Here is a 27,212-nt window from a genome sequence, read left to right as displayed (position 1 = left end):
GGAATAATTTGTATTTTTTGACGAACAAATGAATTGTTTTTGTGAAGTCTTCATTTTGTGCAAACTATTCTAGTCTTTTAACAGATTGTGAGTGCCGAATGTAATTTGGTGAACTTTAAGGATGTCTGAGGCCAAGTACAACATTTGTTGTCCAATATTTAATTAACTGTGACTTATCATATAACAAATCAGCTATAAATTTTATTCTATGGCAGTTAGCAACTTTTGTATTGTGATGCAGCAGAAATTATAAGAAATTCTTCACTTCAAACGATAACAGTTTTCAAAGAATGTGTAAAAATATTGTTTGGACATGAAAACTGATTTTATTCTGAGAGAGTAAATACAGAGCTGGCTTCATTAGCAAACATTTCATTAACGCACAGCTAATGGAATTCAAGCCTGAAGCACTGGATTCATAGTGAAAAAGCAATTGCAGTTGCACATGCTTTCATTAATTCCAGGTTAACTCCACTAAGTTTATGCAATTTCTGGATAAACTTGCAGCCTTAAGCACACAGATTTTAGATCCCTACATTCTGGATTTCAAAGTTAAAAATAGGTATTTGTGTGTGTGTGTGTGTTCTAAAATTATTGTCCTAGGGAAAAATGCTCAGATTAAATCATTTATTAGTAGAAATCAGGAAGACTGAATGTAAACGCCTGTCACAAGAGAAGTGCTTTGTGGAAGTGTAAGAAAACTTTGTTGGGGGGGGGGGGCGGGGGAAGTGTGAATAAACTTACTTTCAAATAGTGAGATTGCAAGAAATAGATGTTCTGTGTTGTTGAAGACAACAAGAGGCCATTGAATAATCAAAGCTAGAATGTGGCGCTCTAGATTTTAAATTCCATACTTTTAATAGTTAGACCACAAAATATCTCCAGGGTAGCTTGTAGGCCTTGTATCTGCCTCCCTCCCATATTACTTAGGGAAAATTCCTACCCTACTGAAAGTGAATATTCTAGAAATGTTTCAAATTCTCTTTAATTGAAGAGATTGAGAAGAAAATCCAAAGGAAAGTAATAGCTATTGAATGGTATTATACCTATATCCCAGAGCAACAAATCTTACTATTTTTTCCTCATTTGAACCTCATTCATGAGAGTTTTGTTGTTAACTTGATCCATATGACAGATCAAAGCATAGTTCCCTATTGCCACCTTGCTAAAATATTTTTTAAAAGACAGTTTTAATATTATAGTTTTACAGTTACAGATTGCTGTTAAGCTATGTAGTCTGTTACCAGTCAATCAAAGATTTTCATTTCACTTCAGCAGATCCTTACTTAAACACCACAGAATTTTAGGAGAAGTATCTGTCAGTTTTCTTACAGTGCTAGATCATAAATTCTTTGGTGAGTTAAAAATTCAGTTACACATACCATTCATGACCTTGACAGCTTAGCAAATAGTGATATTGAATGATCAAAGACAACTGTTTCAAGCCCTAAGGGTTAATATACCTGTGCACCTAGATTTAAGCTGCTTTTAATTCCTCTATCACTCCTTTATTTTAAAATGGATGCGGTATTTATTGAATGTAGTCAACAAATTTAGCAAAACACTCTGAGGAAACAGTTTAGGCTAAAACTAAGGCATACTGGTCTGTAGAAGATGCAGTTAATTAATTGTTGCATTTTACAAGTGAACATATTTTTCTTTCCTGGTATAAATACCAATTAAAACCTGCTCTTTCTCAGGTGTGGGCCTGGTATTCACCAGGCATTTTCAAAAAAAATTGTTGATGTTATAATTATGTTGTCAGAGCTGAGGCTATGTAAATTTTGAGAAACCCCATCTCCAGGAAAACTGTATCAGTAATAATAGTTTTGAGAGCAAAATGTGAATACAATTTTGAACTATATAACTATTTCAGATATGGATTAACTCATGCAGAGTAATACATGATGCAAATTAGATATGGCACAGTTTAAATGTGTGTACTATCATCACTAATTTTCATGAATTGTACGTTTCAAGACTAAGTTTCCCGATCATTCAGAAAAGTCATATTGTGTAATCTGTTGTGCTTTCAAAAGAAATCTAAGAAAAGGTCTTGGATGTTATTGAATAGGAAATTTTCAAGGATGCTGAAGATGTTGCAAGAAATGATGGCATTACCAAGTCAGTAGATGGTATTTCTCCCTCACAGACAATACTGAAGCAGTCTTTTAATGTGCTGATATGGGACCCAGACCATGAGGATTTTACTGTCTGTCTGATAAACCAATGTTTTTCAAAAATGTATGTGCCGTTCTGTATGTTTGTGTATGTGCTTGTATGGAGGTGTAGGGTTGTGAAGCCCTAGGCTCCTGAACAAATTGCAATGTGGTTAATTAATTTCTTCCTCAAATAAAAATATACATGGCATTTCAAAGCCTACTAAAAATTAGAAGAGTTAGCAAGGGAAGCAAACAGAAATAATGTCACAGAATTTTGTTTGGAAGAACCTGAAAAGGATTGTATTGTTTCTCTGGATGGCTTCACATTTGTTCCTCCTTCAGAAATCCTCCTGTTCATTCTCCTCAAAACTCCTCCTTTTAAAAGTTTGAAATAATACCATGGTTTGTATTTCTTAAGTCAAAGCTAAGCATACCTGGCAAATACAGTTCAGTGTGGAAGTATAGCACTCTGAGAGTAGCTTAATTAAAGACAAATAGAACCTCAAAATGGTATTAGTTATCATTGTGAAGAGCTAACAAATAAAACCAAAAAGCTTTTAAAAATAATATTTTGCAAAATGTTTAGCATAATTTTAAGAAATTAATGACAATCACAAGTAATATATTTTTTGATGGTTTGATGATCACTTGAGAGGAAAACAATTTTCATTTCACATTTCTTTATTATTTATTTTTAATATTTTGCTTCTAGGACAGGCACACTAAAGGAAGCCTACTACAGCATTAACATTTCTTTGTGCACATTTTACTGCAATCTGGCATCCAAAAGGAAGAAACATTAGAAGTGGTTTATTTATATTTCAGCACCAAATTAGAAAGATGACATCATTCATTTACAGTTCTTATCCCATGACATGTCTAATCCCCAACACCTCATTACAGGGGACACTTTTAGGATTGCATATATCATCTTGTTTAACTTTTGCATTCTTTTATGGAATACAGTTGAAAGGTAGGAAATTTAAGGCTGTTCATTGATAAGAAAATAAACTAATAAAATGTGAGGAGCTTCCCCAAAGAGGCAGGATATTACAGTGTTTACAGTAAGTGGGTTATTATTTGTCTATTAATTCTCCATCTTTTCCACTCTTGTTCTAAAGGCCTTCCTCTTTGAATCTGAAGACAGGCAGACCAACTATGATGATTCAGATTGAGTTGGTTTCTTGGCAAAATTGATAGAAATTCATAGCTGAATTTCATACAGCTGTTTGCTTCTGTCTCCTTAATGAGGAGAGAGAGAGAAAGAAACGGTTCCAACTGTGCAGAAAATAGTGTTAAAAACTGTGAAATGTTACCATACAGTGCTAATGCAATTCCTGTTCAAATGAATCCACCGCTTGACCTGTGGAGGGCATTTATTCTGTAACACACTGAGAAGATGCTCTTTTAGTGCTATAGAGATGCTCAGAAAAAGTGACAGTGACTAAAGCATGCGTGCATCCCATCGCAGTTGTTTTTTCTATTGTAATATCGTGGATGCTTTAAAGGTTTGGTTTGTTTGTTTGGTTGTTTTGTTTTTACTTGAACGAAGTACAGGTCTCCTCCTGTAAAAGTTTTCTATGATCCTTCTGATGGGCATTATATGAAGTGCTTGAGAATCATTGTGACTCTTCCAAAAAAAAAAATTGCTAAAAAGACATATCAGGATTTCCTGTGATCCCCGTGATGCATAGTTTTCCTCACATTAGATTTTTTTATACTTCAGATATTGTGTAATATGAATATTTAGTTTACATTTTTTCCAAATATCTTTTCTACTTTAGCAAGAAACATTAAAATTGGGGAATTGAAGAGCAATCTCTGAATTTTTACGTTTTACATTAAAATACACCTACCAGTGAGATTTTTCTTAATGGAGATTTTGATATTGGATTGTTCTCGTAGGAAAATCAATTTACAATAGTCCTGGAAGTAAATTTACCACATACTAGGTATAGGACACTAGCTATGTCATGAGCACTTCAAATTGGAAGACAGTTAGACCTGTTAATACAGCAACATACATGACTACATGGGTTGTGTTTGAATTCATCTGTTTAAGTTGCTCATTCAGAACTCATTAGTTTGGGCAGACTCCTGGGGGTAACGTCTTTATCCGGCATCCTCACTGGAGTTAGTATGAATCTTGCTACTTGGAGTGTGTGTAGAACTAAACAGTGGCTTTTTGCAATTGATTTCAGTCTCTTGAAACAGTCTCTCACTGTCCACCAAAAGTGTCTATGTGCAAAGTAGATTTGTTTGTGCTTGACCAATGCAAATGATGTCAGCACAGAAAATCAGCATGAAGTAGATAGATAATGTTCCTTCAAGAACAATCTTTCTCCTATAGGATTCAGGTGAGATTTTTTGAAGATTACATTAAGTGTTAAGACTACTATCTTTCCTTCAGTCATCTGCATTATATTAATTCTATATCTAATTGATTCTTATAATTTTGCAAGAACTCTTTGAGACTTCGCAGCATTTTCTTCTGGGCTTTGTTAGTGCAAAAATAAGTAACGCTTGATTACATGTTAACAAGTTTGCCTGAGACAGCCTTCAGTCCTGCTAACAGAAGGAATAATTGCTGTATCTGATGGTCTTGAGCAATTGGCAGTAAGATATTTTGGGTATTATGAGCAAGTTTTGAATTATACCAGTCTATGTATTTTATGGTATGGAATAATTGTAATAGTGATGAAGAGCAGCAATGTATCTTGTTATCTCACGGTGACATAGATTTTATTATCTGTACATGGCAGTAGCTGAAGTGTTGATCTTTTTTTCAAGATCTTTATCTAAGACTTTCATTCAGTAACGTGTCAAGTTCCTTAATCACTTATTTCTCTAAGTGCCTGTGTCTGTATCGGTTAGTTTTCAGATTCTTTTAACTTACTGTTTAGCACGGTGATCCTGGTGTACAATTAAAATATTTAAGCCAAAACAGAGCTTTTAACATAACTAGTCATGATTATTGTTGACATGCCTCACTAGCTAACTGTAAATATTTGAAGTACACTTAATATTCCTTTTAGTGAGAGTTAAATGGCAAGATGTAATAATAGACTGGAAAACTGTTCTAAAATACTAAATTTAGAAAAGCTGAATGTCTCTGTTGCCACCCTTCAAACACAACATCCTCGATGATACCCTTTTCTGACTTCTTTCTGCAATTCTACTCATGTGAAAACTGAGACGGAAGATGTGTTCACATACTTTGGTATCTTTTTTATTTGTGAGTCAGCAGTCTGACTTCTATTGTTAGATCCTTACAGCTACCAAAGAGAAAAAAAAAAAAAGAAAAAAAAAAGAAAAAAAAAGGAGAGCTAAGATCTTCCTAAAACACTGTTAATGGCAAAATATTTCAACATGTAATAGAATTGTCTCACTTTACATCTTAAACAGACACAAAACAGAATGAAACTGATGGCAGATAACTACGATGATGACCATCACCACTACCACCACCATCACCACCACCACCATCATCGATCTCCTGGGAGGCCACAACACTCCAACCACAGACCCTCTCCAGATCAGGTTAGTCACCTCTTTTTTCACCTTCAGTTTTACGATTTTATTATTTTGATCTTTCAAGATAAAATAAATATTCCAAAGAAATAATAAGCAAGTGAAGTGATCTTTGAACTGAAACTAATAGCTCTGGTATTTATTTCCATCCCTGAGACAATTTAAACATTTTGGCTTTTTGTCTGGTGTCTTACATTTTTCTTCCCTATATTTCTTTAAAAGTTGTGCAGCTATTTTCAGGATTTTATAACTCAACATTTTCAGCAGAACACCAGTAAAAAATTCCCCACTTAGTGATTACTAGTGGTTTCAGAAGTATTCACTTTTTGGAGTAATTTTTTGTTTATTTAAAATATATGGATTAATCTTACTATTGAAAAACCTGTGCAGTGGTTTCCTTTGGCAACTTGTAAACCAATAATTCCAAATGTGTTTTTGGAAGTATCTTTCTGTTGAAGGTTTCAAATAGCAGATATAGCTTAAAATCAATAGTGGTGCATTTTTAGCTAGGCAAGATAAACCAATTTCAAGAGATGTTTTGATTTAAAAATGCTTAGTAATTCACTATTATTCTTCTTAAAATATCATCATTCTTAGAGTCTTGTGTTTCCGAAAGGGCAGAGAGCTGTCCAAATAACATGGCCTTCTAAAGTATGTTAATTGAGCATGTTAGCATTGAACCTTTCCTCCTCCAACTAGGGTGAAAAAATATCCATAAGCCCAACACTGTTTTGATTTTGTAAATGTCAATATTTGTTTACAAATAAACACAATTTTCCAACCAAAATTGGTAAATATGTAACTCATTTACTTTTGTTGATAATATTTTAGAATATGAATGATATGAAAGTTAAGTGAAAATTAAAATACAAAATGGTTAAAACAAGTTTACTGTCACATAGTTTTAATATTTACACTGTATATGTTTATGATGTTCTGTGGCTTATAGTGTTCCAACACTTTACCTTTTGGAATACTTTAATGTGGTTTTCCAGATAATGTTGCTGTCAACAGGCAGAAATTTGCTAAGTGTCCAGCATGCAAGCTCAGTACTTCTGATTCATGGACAGCTGAGTGAAGCAGGCACCTTGACTGAATAGTTTATTGCTTTGATGTGTTTAAACAGATGTTTCCAAACAGAAAATGCTGTGCCTTTTATTTCTGGAAAGCTTAAAGACCAGATCCCTCAAAAATAAAGTATCAGTATCTGTTTTAATTTTATAGTTATAATATTGAAAATAATGCCATAGTATTGTTATACCTATTAGTAAAAACGTTACTGTTATTAGTTATAGCTAGTTATCATTATGAAGTTAATAGTATTGAAAATAATAAATTCTTTAATTCCTTATGCAATTATATAAAACATACATCATATTTGTATACGTACGCATCAAAATAGTATTTAATATTCTAGTTACAACTTTAGCTCATCCTTAAAATACCCTTCTGCTAGTGAACATATTTTCATAATTGTTCCCTGGAGTGTCTGGGTCTGATACTGTTAAATGTGTTATGGCAAAAAACTATGTGTGTATGTGCATACATGTATGCGTATACATGTTTTTGTGTATGAAATGCTAAACCACGAGAAATACAAATGAAAGAAGCTAAGCTGCAGTAGATGAAACTTCAAGAAAGAAACTTCTATTTTGGAATTAAAACGTGGATGTACGCCTTGTCTCCAGCATGCCATGCGTTTCCAGCTGATACTGGATGCCGCTATTCCATTTGTAATGAATATGCTTAGTAAGTGGAGACCTTGTCAGCTATGCATGAAGTCTGGCCTGAAGATGACTTTCAAATTTTAAGATCTTATCATTGTATGACTCTTTAGCCTACTACAATGAGTGACAGCTGAAAACTGTAGGAGTTTTAGGACAGTCACAGTAGGACAAGGAGGAAGGAGGAAAGTTATCCGTGTATGTATTTATCTGGAGTAGGAAAAACAGTCTAGAGAAGCAAGTAACTTTTTCAGGTAGAAAACCCTAGGGAAAAATAAAACATTGCTTTTATATGAAGAATCATTGTTTGATACAAACTTGGTTTATAAAGTTGTAACGGCTGGTAGAAATGAAAAGGAAAAACATTGGTGAAGTTAAAACAGGGATGTATGTTCAACTACTTCATTGGGAATAGGAGACAAAGAAGTAAATGATGCCTTTCGTAGAATGACCAATAGAGTTGTACTAAAGACAGGAACTGATAAGTATGACATAACTCTATTTCTTAGATGCCACCTTAAAAGAAAAAATCAAAACCAAAAAAACAAACAAAAGCCTGAACAGAACACAGAACCTTTCAAGTTCTTGGAACATGTTAAGAACAACCTTTTCTTTCAGAAAGTGGAGAAGGGTATTGTGATTTGCTATTTTGGTTTTAGTTCTGTTTCTGGTTAAGAGACAAGTTTGCTGAGTTTATAAAAGAAGGCAAAATTGTCTGACAACAACCATGAAGTAAAAAAGGTTTTGGTTTTGTGCAAGGAATAGAATGAGAAAACCAGAATGAAGGCAAGAGATGTGAAAAAACAAGTAACAGCAACCTCTGTGTTACTGAAACCCCGATACTGCTTTCAACTGCTTCAAGAAACCTGAACCTGTAAATAAAATTTGAGGGACAAGACAACATAAGAGAGCTAACATTTAGTGAAGAAGTTGCTCTTCACGGCAGGTTATTCAGGGAAGAGAATGAATAAGAAGCATAATGAAAGTCTGTATCAAAACATCTTCAAGAACTTAACTTAAGAAATTGTATGAGTGGTGGAAATGTGTACATTGAAGATAGATCACGTAAAATACTAGGAAAATAATTTATTTTACTAGTATTTACTAGTACTGTTATTTTCAGTTTTACTCTAAACTACGATTACATTGAACAACTCTCACGTAGGATGTAGGAGATCCTTGGAGGCTTGAGGAATCATAAATTATAGAATGGTTTGGGTTGGAAAGGGCCTTAAAGATCATCCAGTTCCACCCCCCTGCCACAGGCAGGGACATTTTTCCACTGGGGCGGGTTGTTCCGAGCCCCATCCAGCCTGGCCTTAAACACTTCCAGGGATGGGGCATCCACAGCTGCTCTGGGCAAACTGTGACAGTGTCTCACCACCTGAACATTAAAGACTTGCTTCCTAATATCTGATGTAAATCTACCCTCTTAGTTTAAAAACACTATCCCTTGTCCTGTTGCTACAGGCCCTACTGAAAAGTCTGTCCCCATCATACTTCTAAGCCCCCTTTTTTAAGGATTGAAAGGACACAAAAAGGCCTCCCCGGAGCCTTCTGTTCTCCAGGCTGAACAACCCCAGCTCTCTCAGACTGGTATCTTTACAAATAAAATGTGTGGGGATCTATGGGTACCTTTATTTTAGACCCTGGAAACTTATGGACTAAATTATTAATCAGTGAATCAAGAGAAATCCTGTAGTCCTTTTACTGTTCATTTTCAGTAGTTTGATGTCTGTATCAGACTGTATGGTGTTACCTATCTATCCATCTCAGTGTGTATCAGATCACTTTATACTTGCTTTGCCCTTATCCTCTTTTCCTAACCATCAGCTGGTGGTTCCCATCAGAATAGTACTAGATAAACTATTTTTACATTACGTTCTTGAAGATATGAGATTGTTTATCACTACGTACTCACTTTATCCTTGCGCTCTTTCCTAGGTGACAGTTTTGGGCCACTCTCTAAAACAGAATGCAGGTCTAGATGGCTGTTACATAGCATATGCATCCTATATTTAGTCTGCCTGTATTTGTCAAGGACAAATTATGTCAAGCAAATCTATTTTTCTTTGATAGGGTAACTGGCTTTGTGGCTAAAGAAGAAAGTGGTAGCTGTGACATACTTTGAATTCATAAGGCCTTTAATGTTGTCCCACCATTTATTAATATTCAAATAAATACATTAATTTGTAATGTAATTAATATGTAATGTAAAAGGAATTACAATATTAAGATCTGTAAGTATAAATAATACTATTTAAATTTAATTAATTATGAAATCACCATGAGAGGGGTGGGCAACTGATACAAATAACATGCTACAGATAAATTTTCTGTTACTCATTGTCAGACAGGAGGGACAATCACAGCAGCATTCCAAAGAGGTTTGTCCTTTATCTGCTTCCACGGAGTATTTTTTTTAGAAATTATTTCAGTGTATGATGAACCAAGCTCCAAGAAGCTCCAGGTATAGTAGGAGCAGCTCAATAAGCTGCTTCAGTCTCAATGAACTCAAGAGAAAGCCTAGAATAATTAATCCGAAATTCAATAAGCACAAGTCCATTTACAAGGGGGAGAAGTTACTGATGAGGCACCAGCATGGAAGAAGGCATCTGGATTGCACAATGGAATACCATTGCAGTGAATTTGGATCTAGTTCTGGGATGTGTGTAATACGAACGAAGAAGCAGGAAGCAATTATTCTGTCCTTTCAAGCACTGGTGAGACCTCATCTGAAAAGCTGTGTACAGTTTTGATCACCACGGTATGAGAAAGATAGACAAATTAGAAAGGAACAAAAGAGAGCAACAAGAATGACAGGAGTTTTAGAGAACATGCTCTATGAGGAAGGCTTGTAGTACTAGGTTTGTTTAGTCTAGGAAGTACTAAAGGGGAGACATAAGTCTTATAATACATAAAATATTTTGTAAAGAAGATGATAATCAATTGTAGTCCGCTGCCCACTGGAGAAATAGCAGGAGTGCTAAGTTTAATTTTACCAAGAACAACTACGTTAGTTATTCAAAAAAAGGAAACTTTTTTCCCTATGGGTCTAATGAATCTGTAAGTGGAAAGAAAATGTGGACATTCTTTCATACAGATGTAATGGAAGCTGCTTACTTAGAGATTTTTAAGAACAGGTTAGATGAATATCTGTTGCACATAATAGTTATATTTCATCTTGTGTGGGTGCGTTGAGCTTGGAGTAGGTGTTGTCCTGAGGTACGGCCATCCCTAGATTTCCATAGACTCTGTGAACAATGAACTGGCCCAGCAAATGTTTACTGGTAAAACAAGCAAATAGGAGATCCATAGCAAAATCCCTGCTGAAATAATCTTAGAGAACAGCACAGTCAATGATAATCATGAGTGAAACCTAGTCATTGCTCTGGCTTACATTTTTCAATCATGGATTTTATTTTACTTTTTATATGCTGTGTTGTGTTGTTTATCATTCCATACACTGTTCTTTTGTACAGTCATTTCATTGCCATGTGCTGTACAAACCTGTACTTCCTATTCGATAGTGTATTACATGTAAATTCTAGATACCTGGTTTTTGATGATTGTAATCCAACATACTGCTAGTGGTTTGAAACTAAAGAACAAGATTTGAAAATTTATTATTTTCTCAGTATCAGAGGCATTTTTTTGATTTTGTAAGGAGACAAGAAAGTGTGCATATTGTAACATAAATGTCATTTAATTTAGTGAATGCTAGGGCGGGGTTTTGAAAGTTTTCTCACAAATTCTGAAGAGAAAGAGATAGCTGCATGTACAGTGTTAATCTTGAAACATTTTGCATTTATGTAGATAATACTGGGTTTTCTAAATTTATATGCTACATTTATATAGAGAAATAAATGCATGTTATCATATAAGCCTGTAAAAGCATGTACATGTGTATTTGAGTACATATTTGTAACGAAGAATAGGATGTTTCTTACTGATGTAAAGCACTGTACATATGCTACTGGGAGTCCATACCCCCTTTAGATGGTGTACCACCAGTCTTTTGGAGGAAAAATACACACACATCCTGCTTGAAATGTGCATACATTTTACGTGGTATGGTTTGGTTCAGGTATTGATATTTTAATTATCTTGGTTTTCATAGAATCATTTAGCTTTGGAAAGACCTTATAGATCATCAAGTCCAACCATTAACCCAGGACTGCCAAGATTATTTGTTATAACTCTTAAAAATATTACTTATCATCATATTCTGCTATGGGCAGCATGTGGCAGCATGGTTCCAGACGTATTAAAGGATAGGATCTCTGACCTCTTGAAGGAATATTTGGGTACCTCATTTCAGCTGTAATGGATTTGTTTAGGTCTTCTGGCTGCTGCTGGGGAGCAAAGCCAAGTTTCCAGCCAATTCTTGCCTTTATTCCCTCTTTTTTTGCTCTTCTGTTTAGGGAGAGGTATAGGTTGGCAACCTTTTTTTGCCCTTGTATGTCTGGACCTAAACTCTGGGGAAGAGGTAAGAAAACTTCACAAGCAGTAGGAAGACTCTTAACTCTCCTCTGCCCATACACATGGTCATGTTACAGTGAATCATGATGTGTTCCCTAGTTTACGTTGGTGCATCTGATTTTTATTTGATATAAATACATTTATGGGGATTCAGTGCTGCCATGTCAATAACATTGCAATATTAACTGTTTTTACTAGTCTTTAAAAAACTTGGGAAAAAAAAAGATAATTTTGCAGCTTTGCACTAAAAACTTAAATTTATTCTCTTCAGTTTTGGCTTGAGAGTTGGCAATCTTACTGAAATTCCACCTGGAAACATTTTGGCAGTCAGTGTGTATCCTGGAGTGCGAGTGTAATACTCCTAGCATGAAAATGAGCTTAATAAGCATTCTGTGCTAGCTTCAATTTCCAAGGAGTTGTAATATTTAGCCCCTTGTAGAGTGCAGTACAGTAATCTAATCTGGATCATTGCATCCAAGTTCTATCTGGAACAAGAACAACATGGCTAAATAGATTTAATCTTCCTGATTTAGAAGCTGTCCTGCCCTATAGCATGGACTTCATCACAAAGCCTACTGTCCAGCTCCCTGCCTCTTTTATATCTCACCTCTATATACTTCCTGGTTTTTTAAACACTTTCTCTTGGCCTCAGTTGCCCGCATCACCTTTCAGTTTTCTTCCTTGTATTGAAAATGTTTTGGAGGAAGTGCTTGTTTGTGTCACATGAATGACTGTGTGCTCTTGAAGCAAATTGTGGTTGCTGTTGAAGGTTGATAGGAATCAGCACATTTGTATTCCCTGCCACAGCTGCCTTGTTGTACTGCAGCCCTTCTGTCGTTCTTTTCTTGTGCTTTTAGTATAACAGGCCTGTAAGTTACTAACCAACAGGGAATTATGTCTGGCTAACCACAAGTCTGGTCAGATTGAGACATCCCATTCCCTTGGGTTTTCTAATCTCAGAAGCCTTTCTGCCCCCTCCATATTTATATCTTGTTCTGAGTTTCAGGCTGTAATCACCCATTATTCACTTAATATTAATTTCTCTGGACATTTCAGATTCCTTGCTGTCTCTGGAACAGCCCTGAATGTACTGGCACATATGACAGGTCTCTAACTCTAGGATGGTCTCCATATAACATACAATAACATTCTTTTGCTATCACCCAGGGCTTTCTTGTTCAAGTTCAAGAGATCTTTGGTATGTGGTTGAAAAGTCCTAAGTTTCAAATTTCTGCTTATGGACTACATAGTAAAAAACTATACTTGGTTATTTAAATTACAAACAGTATCTCTACATAAAAAAGTGACTTAAAAGAAGTTGTGTACGTAATCTATGACATGTATGTTTCTAGTATATACTCAAGTTAATTTAATGGCATTCTTAATAGGAGGTTATTCTATTTGAGAGGGCATATGGAAGAACTTGATTTTGCATCCACACGGTAGAAGACTGAAGGTATAATGTCCACAGAATTTTCATATTTTAGGACTTAATTGCCAATCCTGATGATTTTAAAAACTATCATCTTACTTCCTATAGTACTGGAGATTTTTAAAGACATAATATGTAAAGTGTTTCTCACCTTGTAAGAGTTTCCTGAATTCCCAAGCTGTAGTTGAATCGAAGTTGAATATTTCATTCTGTGGTCAGCAAGGCTACAAATATTTTTTTGGTCGTTTTATGATTATAGATAATACTATAGAAAAGAATCTGGTTTTTAGAAAAATATTAGTATCATAGGGCATGCCATAAAGCTGTAGGATCTGGCTGCTTTCTAAAAAGTTGGCCCTATTCTTAGCAGCTGTAATTGAGGATGGAATGTCACATGGTGTCGCAAGCATGTAGCATGTCCTTTTACATCTTTTAATCCAGTCTGACTACATAGAGGTTTTGTTCCTATTTAAAATATTTTTGATGGCGCTTCTACAAGGTGGTGGTGTTTAGAAGCAATTTGTTACAAATTCACCATCAAATTTCCCGTTACTCTAAAATCTCAACAGAGAGGCCTAAAAGGTAGTTCGAGGTTTCAGAACTATTATCTAAAGAAGAAAAAGTCCTGCTTATTAGGAGAGTGATGGGGCAGTGTATATCTATGAAGCTTCCCTTCCTGCTGCTCTCCAGTCAGAAAACCATCTTTTAAGGAGCTATCTGATAGCACTCTTATTATTAAATATGTATCATTTTAACAAGATTTTTTTAAGTATGCTTGTAAAATCATTCATTTGAGAAAAGAAATCACATGCAGTGATACACGAAAGTTGACAATAATCTCACTGTTGTGGAGTAGGAGTATGCCACTAAAAACTAACTTTTTGAAGAAGACCATGTGCTCTCAAAAAAAGTTTATTGATTTGTAAAGTGGTCACTGATCTTGGCAACAAGTCTTTGTTCATCAGGTGGAACTGCTAAATACCCTTGGAGTTGTTGAAAGATTAAATGTGAAAAACTCTGAACAGGTCAGATGGGGTTTTGTTTGAGGTGGATGACTTTGAAATCAGAGCCACAGGACAGTCGAACAACAGTTATTACTTTAGTGTCTGGATCCTGATCTGCAAATCACTGTATTGATCCATATGTAATTTTAGAAGAAAGGAGTGCATGCTACATGGTGTATTTTACAGCCCAGGCTGTTAGCATATTGCCTTATATTCTGTAGCCATTCTTGAAAATTGCCAACATCAAAGGCCTGAATAGGTCTCAGGAATATTGAAACTGGGATTTGTCTGTAAAAAAACCCCACGAAACCAAACAACACAAATTAAAAGGAGGACAAACATAAACCAAACATTTTAGCTTATTCAAATAACCGTGGTTATTTGAAAAGAATGAAATTATTCAAATTTATTTAGACTGTGAGCAGAAAGTTCAATCTGAGCAGAAGTTTAGTATTTGGAAAACTGAAATATGTTTGGGAGTTTTCTGCAACGTTAAGTCTTTGTCTTTTAGTTGTTCGGGAAAGAAGAAACAAAAATAAGGGGAAAACTCAAGGCACCAGTGACATTTTAGTATATAAAAGAAGTGATATGATATAGCTATTTAATGGAGTAAATTGGAATTATTAGCTCCCTCCCTGACCCAGTTTTTGTTTAATAATCTGTGTTTCTTTATCCTGTATGTTTACACATTGTATTTGGGCAGGTGTAAGCTTGCTCTTGTCTGTTCACTAAATGTATGTGAACTTGCTCTGCTGGTGCCTCAAGCTGGAAGGAAGCACGCAATTGTATTAGCGCAGTGCTGAGCCTGCATTAAGCTCATTGGAGTCACATGGATTTATTTAATTTAGGAATCTGGGCAGGGCAAGATTTGCTTTTCGGTACATTCAGTCTAAACAATCCCAGGCATAGCCACTGTAAATAACTAGTATTGTGCTGAATTAATTACTGTTTTGAGATCTCAGGAGTGCAGTGCAAATTAGTCATATAAATGCTTTCACGTTTTTAAGTTTTCCTCTAATTTTTCATCTTTGCTACACGTATTCTTCCTCTGGAACAGAGAACTTGTGATTCGTATCACATGTTGTTCAGACTTGTTGAACTGAATGCAATAAAATCCTATTTGTATCATGGTCACCATTAAAAAGTCTATTTTCTGATTAGATTGTAGGCAGTTATCATAGCTATACTGTTTATTATAAACATGCTACTGAATGGCAAATACTTCTCTTCTAATGAGGATGTAATTTCTGTCTAAGCATTTCCCAAAAGTCACTAAGTGTTATCATATGCTTATTTCAGTAGATACAGAGAATTTTTCGTGCCTTGACATCTGTCTAGGTATTTGTCTATTTTACCCTATAAAGAAAACCGAAATAATCTTCCACAGAGGCTTGCCCATGTTTTAAGGATAATATGATTGGTTTCAAAATTTTTTTTTTGTAGATTACTTTGTACTTGTGATGGAACATAAGAAAGAACCTTGACATTTGGAAGAGTCTGTTTTGAGTTTGAATTTATCTTTCAGGGATACTCTAGTTCTTGATTTTGGTGTCATGTCGTTTTACAGTTACAAACATTATGCTCTACTCAGTGTTTCCCATTGCAAGCAAAAGCCAATAGAAGTTTGTAGTATTCATTAGGCTTTTGTTATTTCTACCTCTTAATTGTAATGATATTGTAGCCAGATGATTTTTCGGCATACCTTTTAGTTATATTAAATTTGTAATTTGACTAAGAGATCAGCTAAATTGGAGTTGTATTAAAAGTAAGAAGTAGAAAATAGGATTTGCTGTCTGATACCTACAGGAGATGGATGTTATATATTGAAAAGTTATACCTCTCCTTTGCTTACAGAAATGAATTTATTTTATGTTTTGAGGTTTAATGAATGTGATGTAAATGTATACATACTGCTCAGTGTGTATATTTATATATATCTATATTTATATGTTAGCTTTGCAGTCTTTTCCACATATGGAAGAATTTTTTGAGATCATGTTTAGCTATAGAAACCTCTCCCCCTCATTTCCCCTGAATGTGTGTGTTAGAATATACAACACTTATATAGAGGTTTACATTTATCTTATATTTCTTACTAGAAAAATTAGCTGCCACTATCATAGTCTAAAATAGGTCTTTAAACCAGCTGAAAGAGCCAAAAATGCATTTCTGGGAGACAGTAACTTGATAACAAAAGTTGCATATCTGGTGCTGGTTACTTAAGCGAGATAACATGTCACAGGCTTTCACTACAAAGAGGACCATAAATTTTTGCATTGCAAATCTGATTTCACGGACCACTTCTTGTAAGAAGCATTGAGTTTCTGCTTCATCTAGTGATAAAGCTTTAGAATGCATGAGTATCTGGTGAAACATCTTATGTTAATGCTAGTCTGGGTGTTGTAAAGTAAGTGGTCAGAAACAACCTTCCACTTTACCCCATTGCCAGTATTTATTTTTTATGTTAACCTAACTATATACAAATAGAACAAATGGTGAGATGGGTTTTATGGTCATTTTCATAATTGGGTGATGCATGGTTACTTGTGACCCCTTCTGTTACAGATAGCTTTGAAAATAGACCTGTGATATAAATCCATATTACCGAAGCAATTTTTAAGATTTATTCAACTTTTGAATATACAAATGAAACGTAAACCAAAGACCTTCTAAAACTCTATGCACCAAAGCCTTAAACAAATCCACTCTTAGTCTTTCCCCTTTCCAGTTACAGGCTCGGTTCTTCAAATCATTCATGCACAAAACTCTTCTGTAGTCAATTGTTCTGTGTATGGAGAGTTCATGAAATTAGTCCTCAGCTATGTTTGGTCCTAGAAACCGAGTAGCTGATAAAAGTCTCTCTAAGGTCTGAAAGACTCTGATTTTTTACTAAGTTCTTGATTTGAAAGCAACGTCATTACTTAGCAGGTTGATTTCTGTGTCACAAGAGGAAATTAGTATTTGTAAATGTAATTGTTTTGCTGTAAGTAGGACAGTTTCACAGTCCAGAGCCAGTAGTTACATGTTTAATGACCCATTAGTAGCCATAGATAATAAGGAGAGTAGCATAAATCAGTCATCAGAAAGTTAGTTCAAGAGATGAGCAGGTTATCACTAGATTTATTTAACCCCAGTTAAGACATTAATTCTTAGCATGCCAGCACATGAAAGGGAAATGTGATGAGCCATGTCAGGAAGGGTCTTCTATTGTGGGAAGAGAGCCAGAAAAGCTTAACTCATCAAATTTTTAATGTTGCCTGTGTTGCGAAAGCTTTTGTCTAAAAGGAGATTAGGATTTTATTTTTCTTTTAACTGAAAGAATGGATTTTATAAAGATACTTGCATGCCACAAAAGTGAGCAAACGTGGCTGTTCTTCAGCTTTGTGGAAGTGTTTAGTGTCTTTTTTGTCAGTTTCACTATATTCCTCATTTCAGTTAACCATATTTTGTGTACCAGTGGGCCTCATCATAATGCAGAATTTTGCAGTCTTTGAGTGCATCTATATTAGGGTTTTAGTTCTGATCAACAGTGCGGATTTGAATGAAATCTCCTGATTGTTCCCTTTTACTGCACTATGGTTCATATCCAGAAGAAGAGTTGGAGTGGGCACACTGAATTACTTTTTGATTAAATTTAACTGTAAGATGCATTCCAAAAGGTCCCCCAAACCAGTTAAGTTGCTAAAGGGAATTCAGTCTTGGTGACAGAGTGAAATTAACCCACAGTACCCCCCCAAGCTAGGTGTATTGTACAGATGCTGATTCTCTGTACCAATTGCATTGGCTATAGATCTGTTGTTACTGCAACACACCGCTAAATATAACCTCTTGCAACTATTTAACATTCTCCAGTAATCAAGAGTATGCTATATGCAGAATGGTTATGAATAGGCTTATAATTTCTGGCATCTGATCATTTATTTTTTTTGGATACCATGTAAACCATGATTAAAGTTATCCTTTGTTTCTAACCTGCTGTGTAATGTAGCCCCTTTTATCTGAAGGCCACTGTCTCAAATTTACTAATGAAACTGATGAACCTTAAAGAGTTGATGGCCGAGAAATGTGCCTGCAAAACTTGTATTGAGATACACTTCAGTAACAAAACAGAAGACACCTTTATACAAGCTTTCTACATCTGTGTGTAGTGTTTTCCAAGCACTATTCTTTAAGTTCCTCATCTTGCTACTTTGAAGTCAGTTTTGAGGTTTTAACATTAGGTTTTGTGGTAATTAGAACAGAACAGTAAATCATATTTAGTAACACTGGATATACCTTTTAAGATGTTAAGCAAATATGATAAGTAGCAGCAAAGAAAAAAGTAGGGACTAACAAGAGGATGACATAGAATTATTGAATTATTAATCTATAAATAGCTCATGTACAAAGGCTTTCATAGTACTTGAGATTATACCACTGTCCTGTACCTAAATTTATGTCCAAATTAGAGACTTGAATGTCAGTCCTAAAAATTCAAGGCATTTGATAACTTGACTTATAAAGATTTTGTAGTAATTGTGTATACTAATTTGTCAATTCAAATGGCATTTCTTAAATTTGGGGTTTTTTTCCCTTTTTACTTGTCTGTAAATGAGATTTTGCTTTGCAATTTTTGTCATCAAATTTCTTTCTTGACCATATAAACCAATGAAAGATCCAAGTTTAAAAAGCAGTTAATGTACACAAGCATTAATCAAAAATTGCTTGATTATAGTTTATTGTTTGAAAGGGCCATAGATTAATGATTCTGTAGGATACACACTGATATGAAAGACTAAGCATACTTCTGGAAGCCTTTGATCCAATATTAATAAATGATAAGGCATAACTTTTATTTTGCTTCTCAGTGTGTCAAGAATGCAAAAATATGTAATGAACTTCATTTGTCTCAGAACATCAGTGAAGAATTCTGTATTTTCTTAAATTGTTTGCATTGAGGTAACAAACCTTAGCTTCTCGATAGAACAGTTTCTTCATAAACCCTGTGAGAACCGCAGTACTGATTCTTATGTGCTTTTTATCCGCTGCTTTTGGCTAGTTGTTCCTGTCCATAAAGAAAAATCTGTAAAGCCTGTAACAGTAAGTTAGGATTTGCACCATTAAATATCCACTCCTCAGAATAGCAGGCAGCAGAATTACAAGAATAACTCTGATTCAGTGCGCTGGAAGGTGGTAGTACAGGCTTGAAAACAACCTGTCTGCATAATGGTAATAGTAAGTGATCAACGAGTTCTTTTAGTATTTCTTTAAGGTCTTCCATCTGTATGTTCTGGCTTCTGTTAAATTAAGAAGTGAGAGCACATATCACGAAATTATGGTTCTTTGTTTTAATCCTACTTTTTTTAATCAAAAAAAGGTCAACATTATCTGATATCTCTAGGAATTTTACTTTTCTCCTCAACTGTCATCAAGCACCAAGTATTTTTAGGTCAGTGCATTACCTAGCATGAATATATGAGATAATTAACTAAATAATAACATGTTAGGTAATAAAGCACATAATTATGAGACATTGGGCTTTTTGATAGGGATGCTAAGTGGGTGAGCTCTGCTTACATTAGTGCAAGTCTGTTTATCTTCTATAAATAATTAGTGTGTGGAATTAAAAATGAGGTATGAGCAGATTTTCTGGGGTAGGTATAAATCAAGTCAAAATACGATATAGATATCAGTTTTTTTAAAAAGACAGTATATTGAGACTGGTTTTGAGGTTGCTCAGTATTAAAAATTTAAAACGCAGTGAGGGTTTGTTTTTTCTATTCAGTTGTCTGTCAAAACAGATGACTGTTTTTAATTATTTTTATGAACCTGCTAATCACTAAAATTGGAAAATATGTATTAAACTCTTTGTGTACAGAACAAGAACATGGCACAGACATTCTCAGTAAAGCAGATGTGAGAAAAAAAGATGGAAGAGGATTTTTATTAATTGTAGATGTTGAAAGTGAAGTGGACTATGATCATAATCTGGATCTGACCACTCAATTTCTTTGTTAACTCTGTAATTTTCTTGAGTAATTTTGAATAGTTAGTCATAACTTTTAGAAAGTGTCTAAGCCTTGATATAAAATCTTCAAGTCATCCAGAACTGATGTGCCATTCAAAAATATCTACCATATTTGCAACGTAATTACATCCTATACATCTCTATCTAGTTTTTTTCCTGCTAGAGAAAAGAGCTGTCTCCTTTTCTGTATGTGCTGGTTAATCGTGATCAGTCAGTCTTTTTTTTTTTTTCCGAGTGACCAGTTAGGTTGAGTGTCTTTTGTTTCTCACTGCCAAGTTTATTTTTCAATAATTTTGCAGCTGTTTCCTGATCTGGTTACAGTCTTTCAAATAGTCACAGAAGTATGACATGAGCACCAGATGTGTAATTCTATTAATTGTCTTATGCTACTGCATAGGAATACAGCAAACTCTTTGATTTTTATTTTTCTGCCTGTATTTGTCCTTGTAAATTCAACATTGTATTGCATGTTCACTTCCACCGTGATCTGTAAAGTCCTTTTTGACATAATTTTAGATACAGTTCCCTAAGTTTGCCCTGTACATTTTCAAATAATGACACTGTATATGTGATTTCAGTCGTACATATGTGTGGCTGATAACATTTATTTAGCTAATCCTGAATACATCTACTTTTCCAAGCAGTTTTTCTCGGACTTTTGTTTCAGATCATGGGGGATCTGAAACATTTTGTTTCAGAACAAGTTTGGGATGGGTAAAGGTATCTGCAGGTCCCCTTCCTTCTCCAGCAAGATTCAGTCTCTATAGAACTGATTTTGCTGACACTGTGTCCTGTGGCACATAATGCCCTACAGAAATCTCAGCATATTATTTCAAAGCACTTGCCTTATCAAAAGAGTCTCTATGTAATTCAAAAAAGATAGAAAGTTATTTTGACAGAACCAGTACTCAATAAATTGACGTTGACTGACATTAACTGAGCTCCAGCATCTAATCTATTGCTTACTGTATATCAGGATCAGTGTCAAAGTATATAGTCTGTAATTTCCCATAATACTCTTTAAAAATATTTGACAATATTTGATTTTTTTAACTCTTCTAGAATTCTTCCAAAAAAAGATCACACAAATAATTGAAGTAAAAATGGATGTCTGCCAGTTTGAAGAATTACAATACACTAAACAGCAAAACAGCTGTTGGTAGTTAGGAGGAGTCATTTGGAAATGTACTGAGCTGCCCATTTTGTTGATTTTTGCTGTTTTTAAAGATATCACCAAAGATTAACCTAATGCATTCTGTTAGTGAAATAGGATCAAACTACTCAGTGGAAAAGTAATCCTTCAGTCTTTCTTCAGCCTTTACTCTGGCAAAACTCTTGTCAACTTCAAAGTCAGTTCAATTAGCATTAGTAGGCCTGAATAAAAGTAGCTGCTGTCGAATTCAAAGGGAAGGACTTGTATTTTCAGTGAGGCAAAGCCAGCTCATTGGAAGTTTTACAGAATCTGTCCCTTTGTTTCAAAAATAAAAAGGAATATTCAGGCTTTGTTCTCTCCTTGCTCTGTGGTGTAGTTGTGTAGACCTTATAACTAAAGGCGTGTTCCAAGTTAACCTTAAAAAATTTACCCACATTTCTTCTGTGTTAAATGATAGCTGAGTTTATAGTGGACTGTCAGATTTCTTTACTTAATTCAGCAACATGCAAGACATCTATCTTAACATCTGGTTTTTAATAACAGTTGACATCTGGGAGCTCTTTTTTATTCCAAGAATGGACTAGGAACAGTAGTGATACTGGCAGTGTATATTTTCAGGCTAAAATTCCTGTCTGTTTCAATCATAATTAATTACCATTCCTTTTATTTAGGCTTTAGATTTAATTGAGTGCCAGCAATACATTACACCAGCTAACTTTCAAAGTTTTGAAAGCTATAGGATGTAATTTTTTTTACATTTCTAAAAAAATAATGGGTAAGAGCTTTAATGATATCTAAACTAATAAGATTTTATTTTATTTTGAAATGCCATGTTGAATGAAAAACATTGTGTTGTGCACCTCTATGTTCTAAAAGTTGAGTATCACATCAGATTTTGGCACATTAGAACTATATATGGATATAGATATGCACATACACATCTGTGTGTGCATAGATAAAGAATCATTATAAAAAACGTAATCTTCAGTAAACTTATCCAGTGAAGAATATTTCACTCTTCTGGTTTAGTTCATATTTTTTATTTTGTTCTTTTTAACTTCAAGTTTATAATAAATGTAAAGAAAGACCTTCTGCTTTTAGCATATCTACAGTAAAGTAATCCCTTTTGAAAACAAATTCATGAAATTGTTACGATTTTTTTGTATTTGCCATTAATGTTATCTATCATTAAAACTCTAAATAAATGATTAATCCTAAGGGTTCAAAAATGGAAAAGAGGAGAGAAACTGATTTAACAATATGTAGTGTTTAAGGATCATTTAAAAGATAATTTAATTGATAGCATGTTAGAAAAGTGTGCTTTGCTAATGATAGATTCTTTTGATTCCTCAGCAGTTTTGTAGATTTTTACCTAACGTAATGTAAGACAATTTGAGTATAGTAATTACTTTGCTTACTTAGAAGGTTTGATCTTTTTCTGCTGTCATTGTTGGTTTCAATTGCATGCAATGAAAAAATAGGTAATATTTTAATATTTAATCTTATGATCTACTTCCTACACACTGTTTTAACTGGGTGGGGAAAATGTTCATGTCGCTCGTTTTGGATTTTTGGTTTCTGTAGATGCAGATTCTTGTATATGTAGCACAAACTTTTTCAGTTGTTTTCAATGGCTTATGTTTATAAAAAAAAAATAAATCATGTTTTTAACAGCTAAGAAGATTTTATGTGCACCAAAGTAACTAATCTTTTCTTCTTTCATTCCAATGCTAACATCTTCTCTGTGCATCTCCTAATGTCTGGCACACAGGATGACGAGGAGGGTATATGGGCATAGCCGTTCCTATAAACCAAAGTTCCAGTTTTATTTTGAGGGGTGAGAAACTCTCTTTCCTATCTCTTTCAAGTTGCAGTCTCATTTTTTTGTTTTATTTTAAACTGCATGGAGCTGTGTGTTTCTTGACAAGTGTGTTTGTGAACACTGTAAAAAATGTTTTCTCATATGTAATGAACAATGAGAAACTATGTCTAATGGTTTAATGGTCTAATGTTTAATTTTTTCATAGCCTGTTGTGGCTAAAGTGCAGGTAGGTACGAGAATTTAAAAGGAGTGTATTTGTAAGTTTGTAGCTGTCTAAACAATTTCCTTTTTTCAGTAGATAAGAATTTCTTTAAACTAGTATTGATCTGCTATATCATCTCAAAAAGCCCTGTAAAAAAACTGATATCTTTGCAGAACGAGTACGAAAGTTGGATACTTTAGAAAGTTTGGCACAGATTAAGTGTACATTTTTACTGGAATAGAATTTATAATATGCATGGAAAAATTGAGACTACCTATTAAGTTAAAATGTTTTAACAAAATTTTAAAATAAGCAGCAGATGCTTAATAAGGAAAGTATAATCTGTCTATACAATACATGCTCTTTTCCTGAAGTAATCTGATGGTTTAACATCCATACAATAATTTATTCGTCATATTTAGGAGTATAAAGTGCAGTTTATTTTTTTTCAGTCTTTCAAATACTTACTCTTTCAATTATGAGTAAATACTGTATTGTCACTGTGTCAGTTATTGATCAATGCATATCCACTTTTCAGGTGCTTGCCTTTGAAGCTATAGGTGATTTGTAGCTCGTGATCACTGTGGTCTCAACATTAAGACCATCAGGGCTGGTGGTTTGCTTGTAAAGAATGTTGCTTGTGTCACTACTTTTTACTCAAACAACTCTATTTACTGCTGTGGGACTGTTCAGAGTAGTAAAATCTACTCACATAAGTAAAGACTGATGTCTTATTAAAGCTGCAATGCTTTATACTACTTTGGCTCCTGTCACACCAAGTCTAAGACTGTATCATTTGTTTTGTTTCCAGTAGTATTATAAGCTATGTTACAAGTCAGTTGTTATATTTGACAGGAATGAAATCTCAAAAATAGTTTTTGTTCTTATATACTTACTTTTTAGAATATTTGTGAGATGCAAAATTAGTGCTATCCATAATGATTAATTTGTGTGGTGTTTTAAAAATAATGAATTGAACGTTGAAGCTTTCTGTAACAGAGAAGTTTAACATTCAACATTTGTAAAATAAAATAATGGGCACTGTGATTATCAGAGTGTAGTTATAAACCTTTTTAGGTTTTATGTTTTTTGATTCAATTCTAAATGTCATGCTTGGACAGGTTGTATGCATCATTTATTCTGTTTTGGGTGTGGAGAGCAGATCTTTTTTTATTTTCCAGGGCCATATATATTTCAAATTTAAAACCAGACATTCCTCTCTTACTCTTTTGTTCAAATGCCAACATAATTTATCTGGTATTGTTATATAGCAGACCCTTGACAAATAACTTGTTAGCTCTTTTTTTTTCAGGTGAGGGAACACAGCAAAGTTAGTATAACAAATAGCTGGTAGCAGGCATAGGCTGTCCTCCAGACTGAACTCATGAGTAGACCTGTCCTTGTGGGTAGAATAGCCATGAGTCTAGTGGAATGGCTATCGTAAGGTGAAAATTCATGTCATAGATCTCTTTCCCTAGGAAAAAAAACTAATTTAGGTCCCAGACCTGTAAACCTTTCTGAAAATACATGTGGTAATACTAAGCTTCCTCATAGTCACTGTTAATAGATGCTTACCAAAGGTATACTTAGAAAAAATAATGGATAATTTTTTGTATTGTTCACAGACTTGGGAGTTGTTAACTTGGTTGCGCTATGCGAGCACAGGAGTTTGTAGTCCACACTCATCTAGCTCATTAGTGGGGGTTGCTCAGGTAGAACTGAGCTACTTAGCTCTTGTATTAAACCAGAGAAAAACTGGATTTAGTTCTCAGAAGTATTCTTGAGGAGTAAAAGTTATGACATCAAATACTTTCGAGGTCTTTATTACTACTTCCTGATGGTTAAGCAGAGGAGCAGTTAAAAATCACTTGATTGTAAAATATTTCTGTGGTACTTCCTGCCACATAGACTAAAGCCTTGGTTCTGTCCAGGAAATGAAAGGTTTTGATAACAGAATTACTTCCTGTTTCTACTTACAATCAATACTAACAACAAAAGGCTGATACAGTTGAATCTTACAGATATTGTCTTTGTAAACCACACATTTACACATTTGTTTGCTTTGTAAACAAATTAGGTCTATTATTACAACTTGCTGTATGATATTCCTTTTAGAATCCACTTTATGATGCTGTTTTATGATGATGTGCCTGCAATTTTTGGAACATTTTAATAATTTCTATTGCTATTTAATTAAGACATACAAGATTTGTCTTGGATGCATATGACTCAAGGCTAAGTGAATTTAATAACCCAAATGGTTAGTAATCAGGGTGAAATGAACTGTCTTGAATGTTACATTACTATTTAAGAGTGGCATTGTTAACATGAGCAGAATATGTGAGTAAGTGATTACAGTAAATCCATTTCTGTGCAGAGTTTTAAAGCTCTGGACATAACCTCTTCACTGCAGAGCAATCTATCCTGTTTTTGACAGGGCACCTAAGAGGAGTCTGCATGCTTTTCTCACCAAGGCAAGGTGATAAACTTCCAGAACAATTCACCACCAGGAACCATGGGTACACCCTTCACTTTGGTTATCTTCATTGCTCTGTGGCTGCAGGATTAGGCAGGATGGGTCAACTCTTTTTGCATAACAGTAGTAGAGTGTATGAGTGGTCAAACTGGTGAACTTTCAGCAGCCTGTTGAAATAGATGTGGAGGCTAGATAAATGGAATGGGAATGAGATGGGGATTTCATCTCCATGTAGGAAGGAGCTGATTTCAGTCTTCATAATGTAAGGACTCTTAAAACAGTCCTTAATTCATGGGATTAAACATGTTTTTACCATATTTCTTCTCTCGTATTCTCCTGATTTTCATAACAAGTAGTAGGGCTGAGGGAAATTAAATCTCTCAGTCAGTTGAGTGTATATTAAAACACAGACTTAATACAATTAAATTGGGTGTATATCTTTAGAAGAGCTTTTCTGTAGTTGTTTTTTACTGCAGACTTCTATCAAAAGCTAGTTGTGAACAAGAGAAAACTGAGAGACCGAATGAGTATAAACGTAAGGGATATATTTTGTGTTGGAGAGGAAATTATAATTTTAGCAACAATTTAATTTTGAAAGTATTTGAACTGCAAGAATTTGGATTTCTATAAAAAAGTCCTTTATTATAGTTTGTATATTTGCTGTAATTTGTAGTTATACAGTTTAAATTATATAAACTGTAGACGCAGCAGTTCCATTGCAATGCACACTTTTGTTTATGAACCAAAGTACATTAATGTTGTCTTAGAGTCTCAAAGACACATTTGTTTTGTTTGAAAAAAACTTTGTACAAAGTAGACGCTAATTTTGAAAACTGACTATCAAGAGATGAAGGGAATCATAATCTAATTTTTGTTACAGTAGTGTAAAATAAACTATATGCTTTTGAATTGGAATTCATTTCTCTTTCAGAGGAATTTTTTTTTTCTACAAAACAAAACCCCCCTGAGATACCAAGATGTTTAGCTTCTGAACTTGTTTTTTTCAAGTCGAGTTTTATCCTTATTATGTAGTGTTACTAACACTGTTGTAGGTACCATGCAGATAGTCTTAGACAGTTAAAAATTTTCCTGAGGCCATGAGGTAGTACTGTGCCTTAGTAAGGACAGCATAGGCTGTTTAAAAGGTAATAAGTTAAAAATCAGTGAAGTGCTTTTAAACTTTACCACTAAAGTACTCTAATACTAAACAGGAATGT

General features: G+C 34.3%; 1 protein-coding gene across 6 annotated transcripts in view; it reads left to right on the top strand.

Moving 5' to 3' along the window:
- ERC2 (ELKS/RAB6-interacting/CAST family member 2) overlaps positions 1–27,212 on the top strand; it is a 521,411-nt gene that overhangs the window by 377,557 nt on the left and 116,642 nt on the right. For all 6 annotated transcript variants that reach the window (XM_037386906.1, XM_037386911.1, XM_037386910.1 and 3 more), the window contains 2 exons: positions 5,568–5,702; positions 23,267–23,332. In XM_037386906.1, the coding sequence (XP_037242803.1) occupies positions 5,568–5,702; positions 23,267–23,293 (162 nt within the window). In that variant the 3' untranslated portion in view covers positions 23,294–23,332. The remainder of the gene's footprint in view (positions 1–5,567; positions 5,703–23,266; positions 23,333–27,212) is intronic.

The sequence above is a fragment of the Falco rusticolus genome, chromosome 4 (genome assembly GCF_015220075.1).
Source record: "Falco rusticolus isolate bFalRus1 chromosome 4, bFalRus1.pri, whole genome shotgun sequence".
NCBI classification, from domain to species: Eukaryota; Metazoa; Chordata; class Aves; order Falconiformes; family Falconidae; genus Falco; species Falco rusticolus.
The sequence above is the reverse complement of the archived record's forward strand: the minus strand, read 5'-3'. Positions and strand labels throughout refer to the sequence as shown.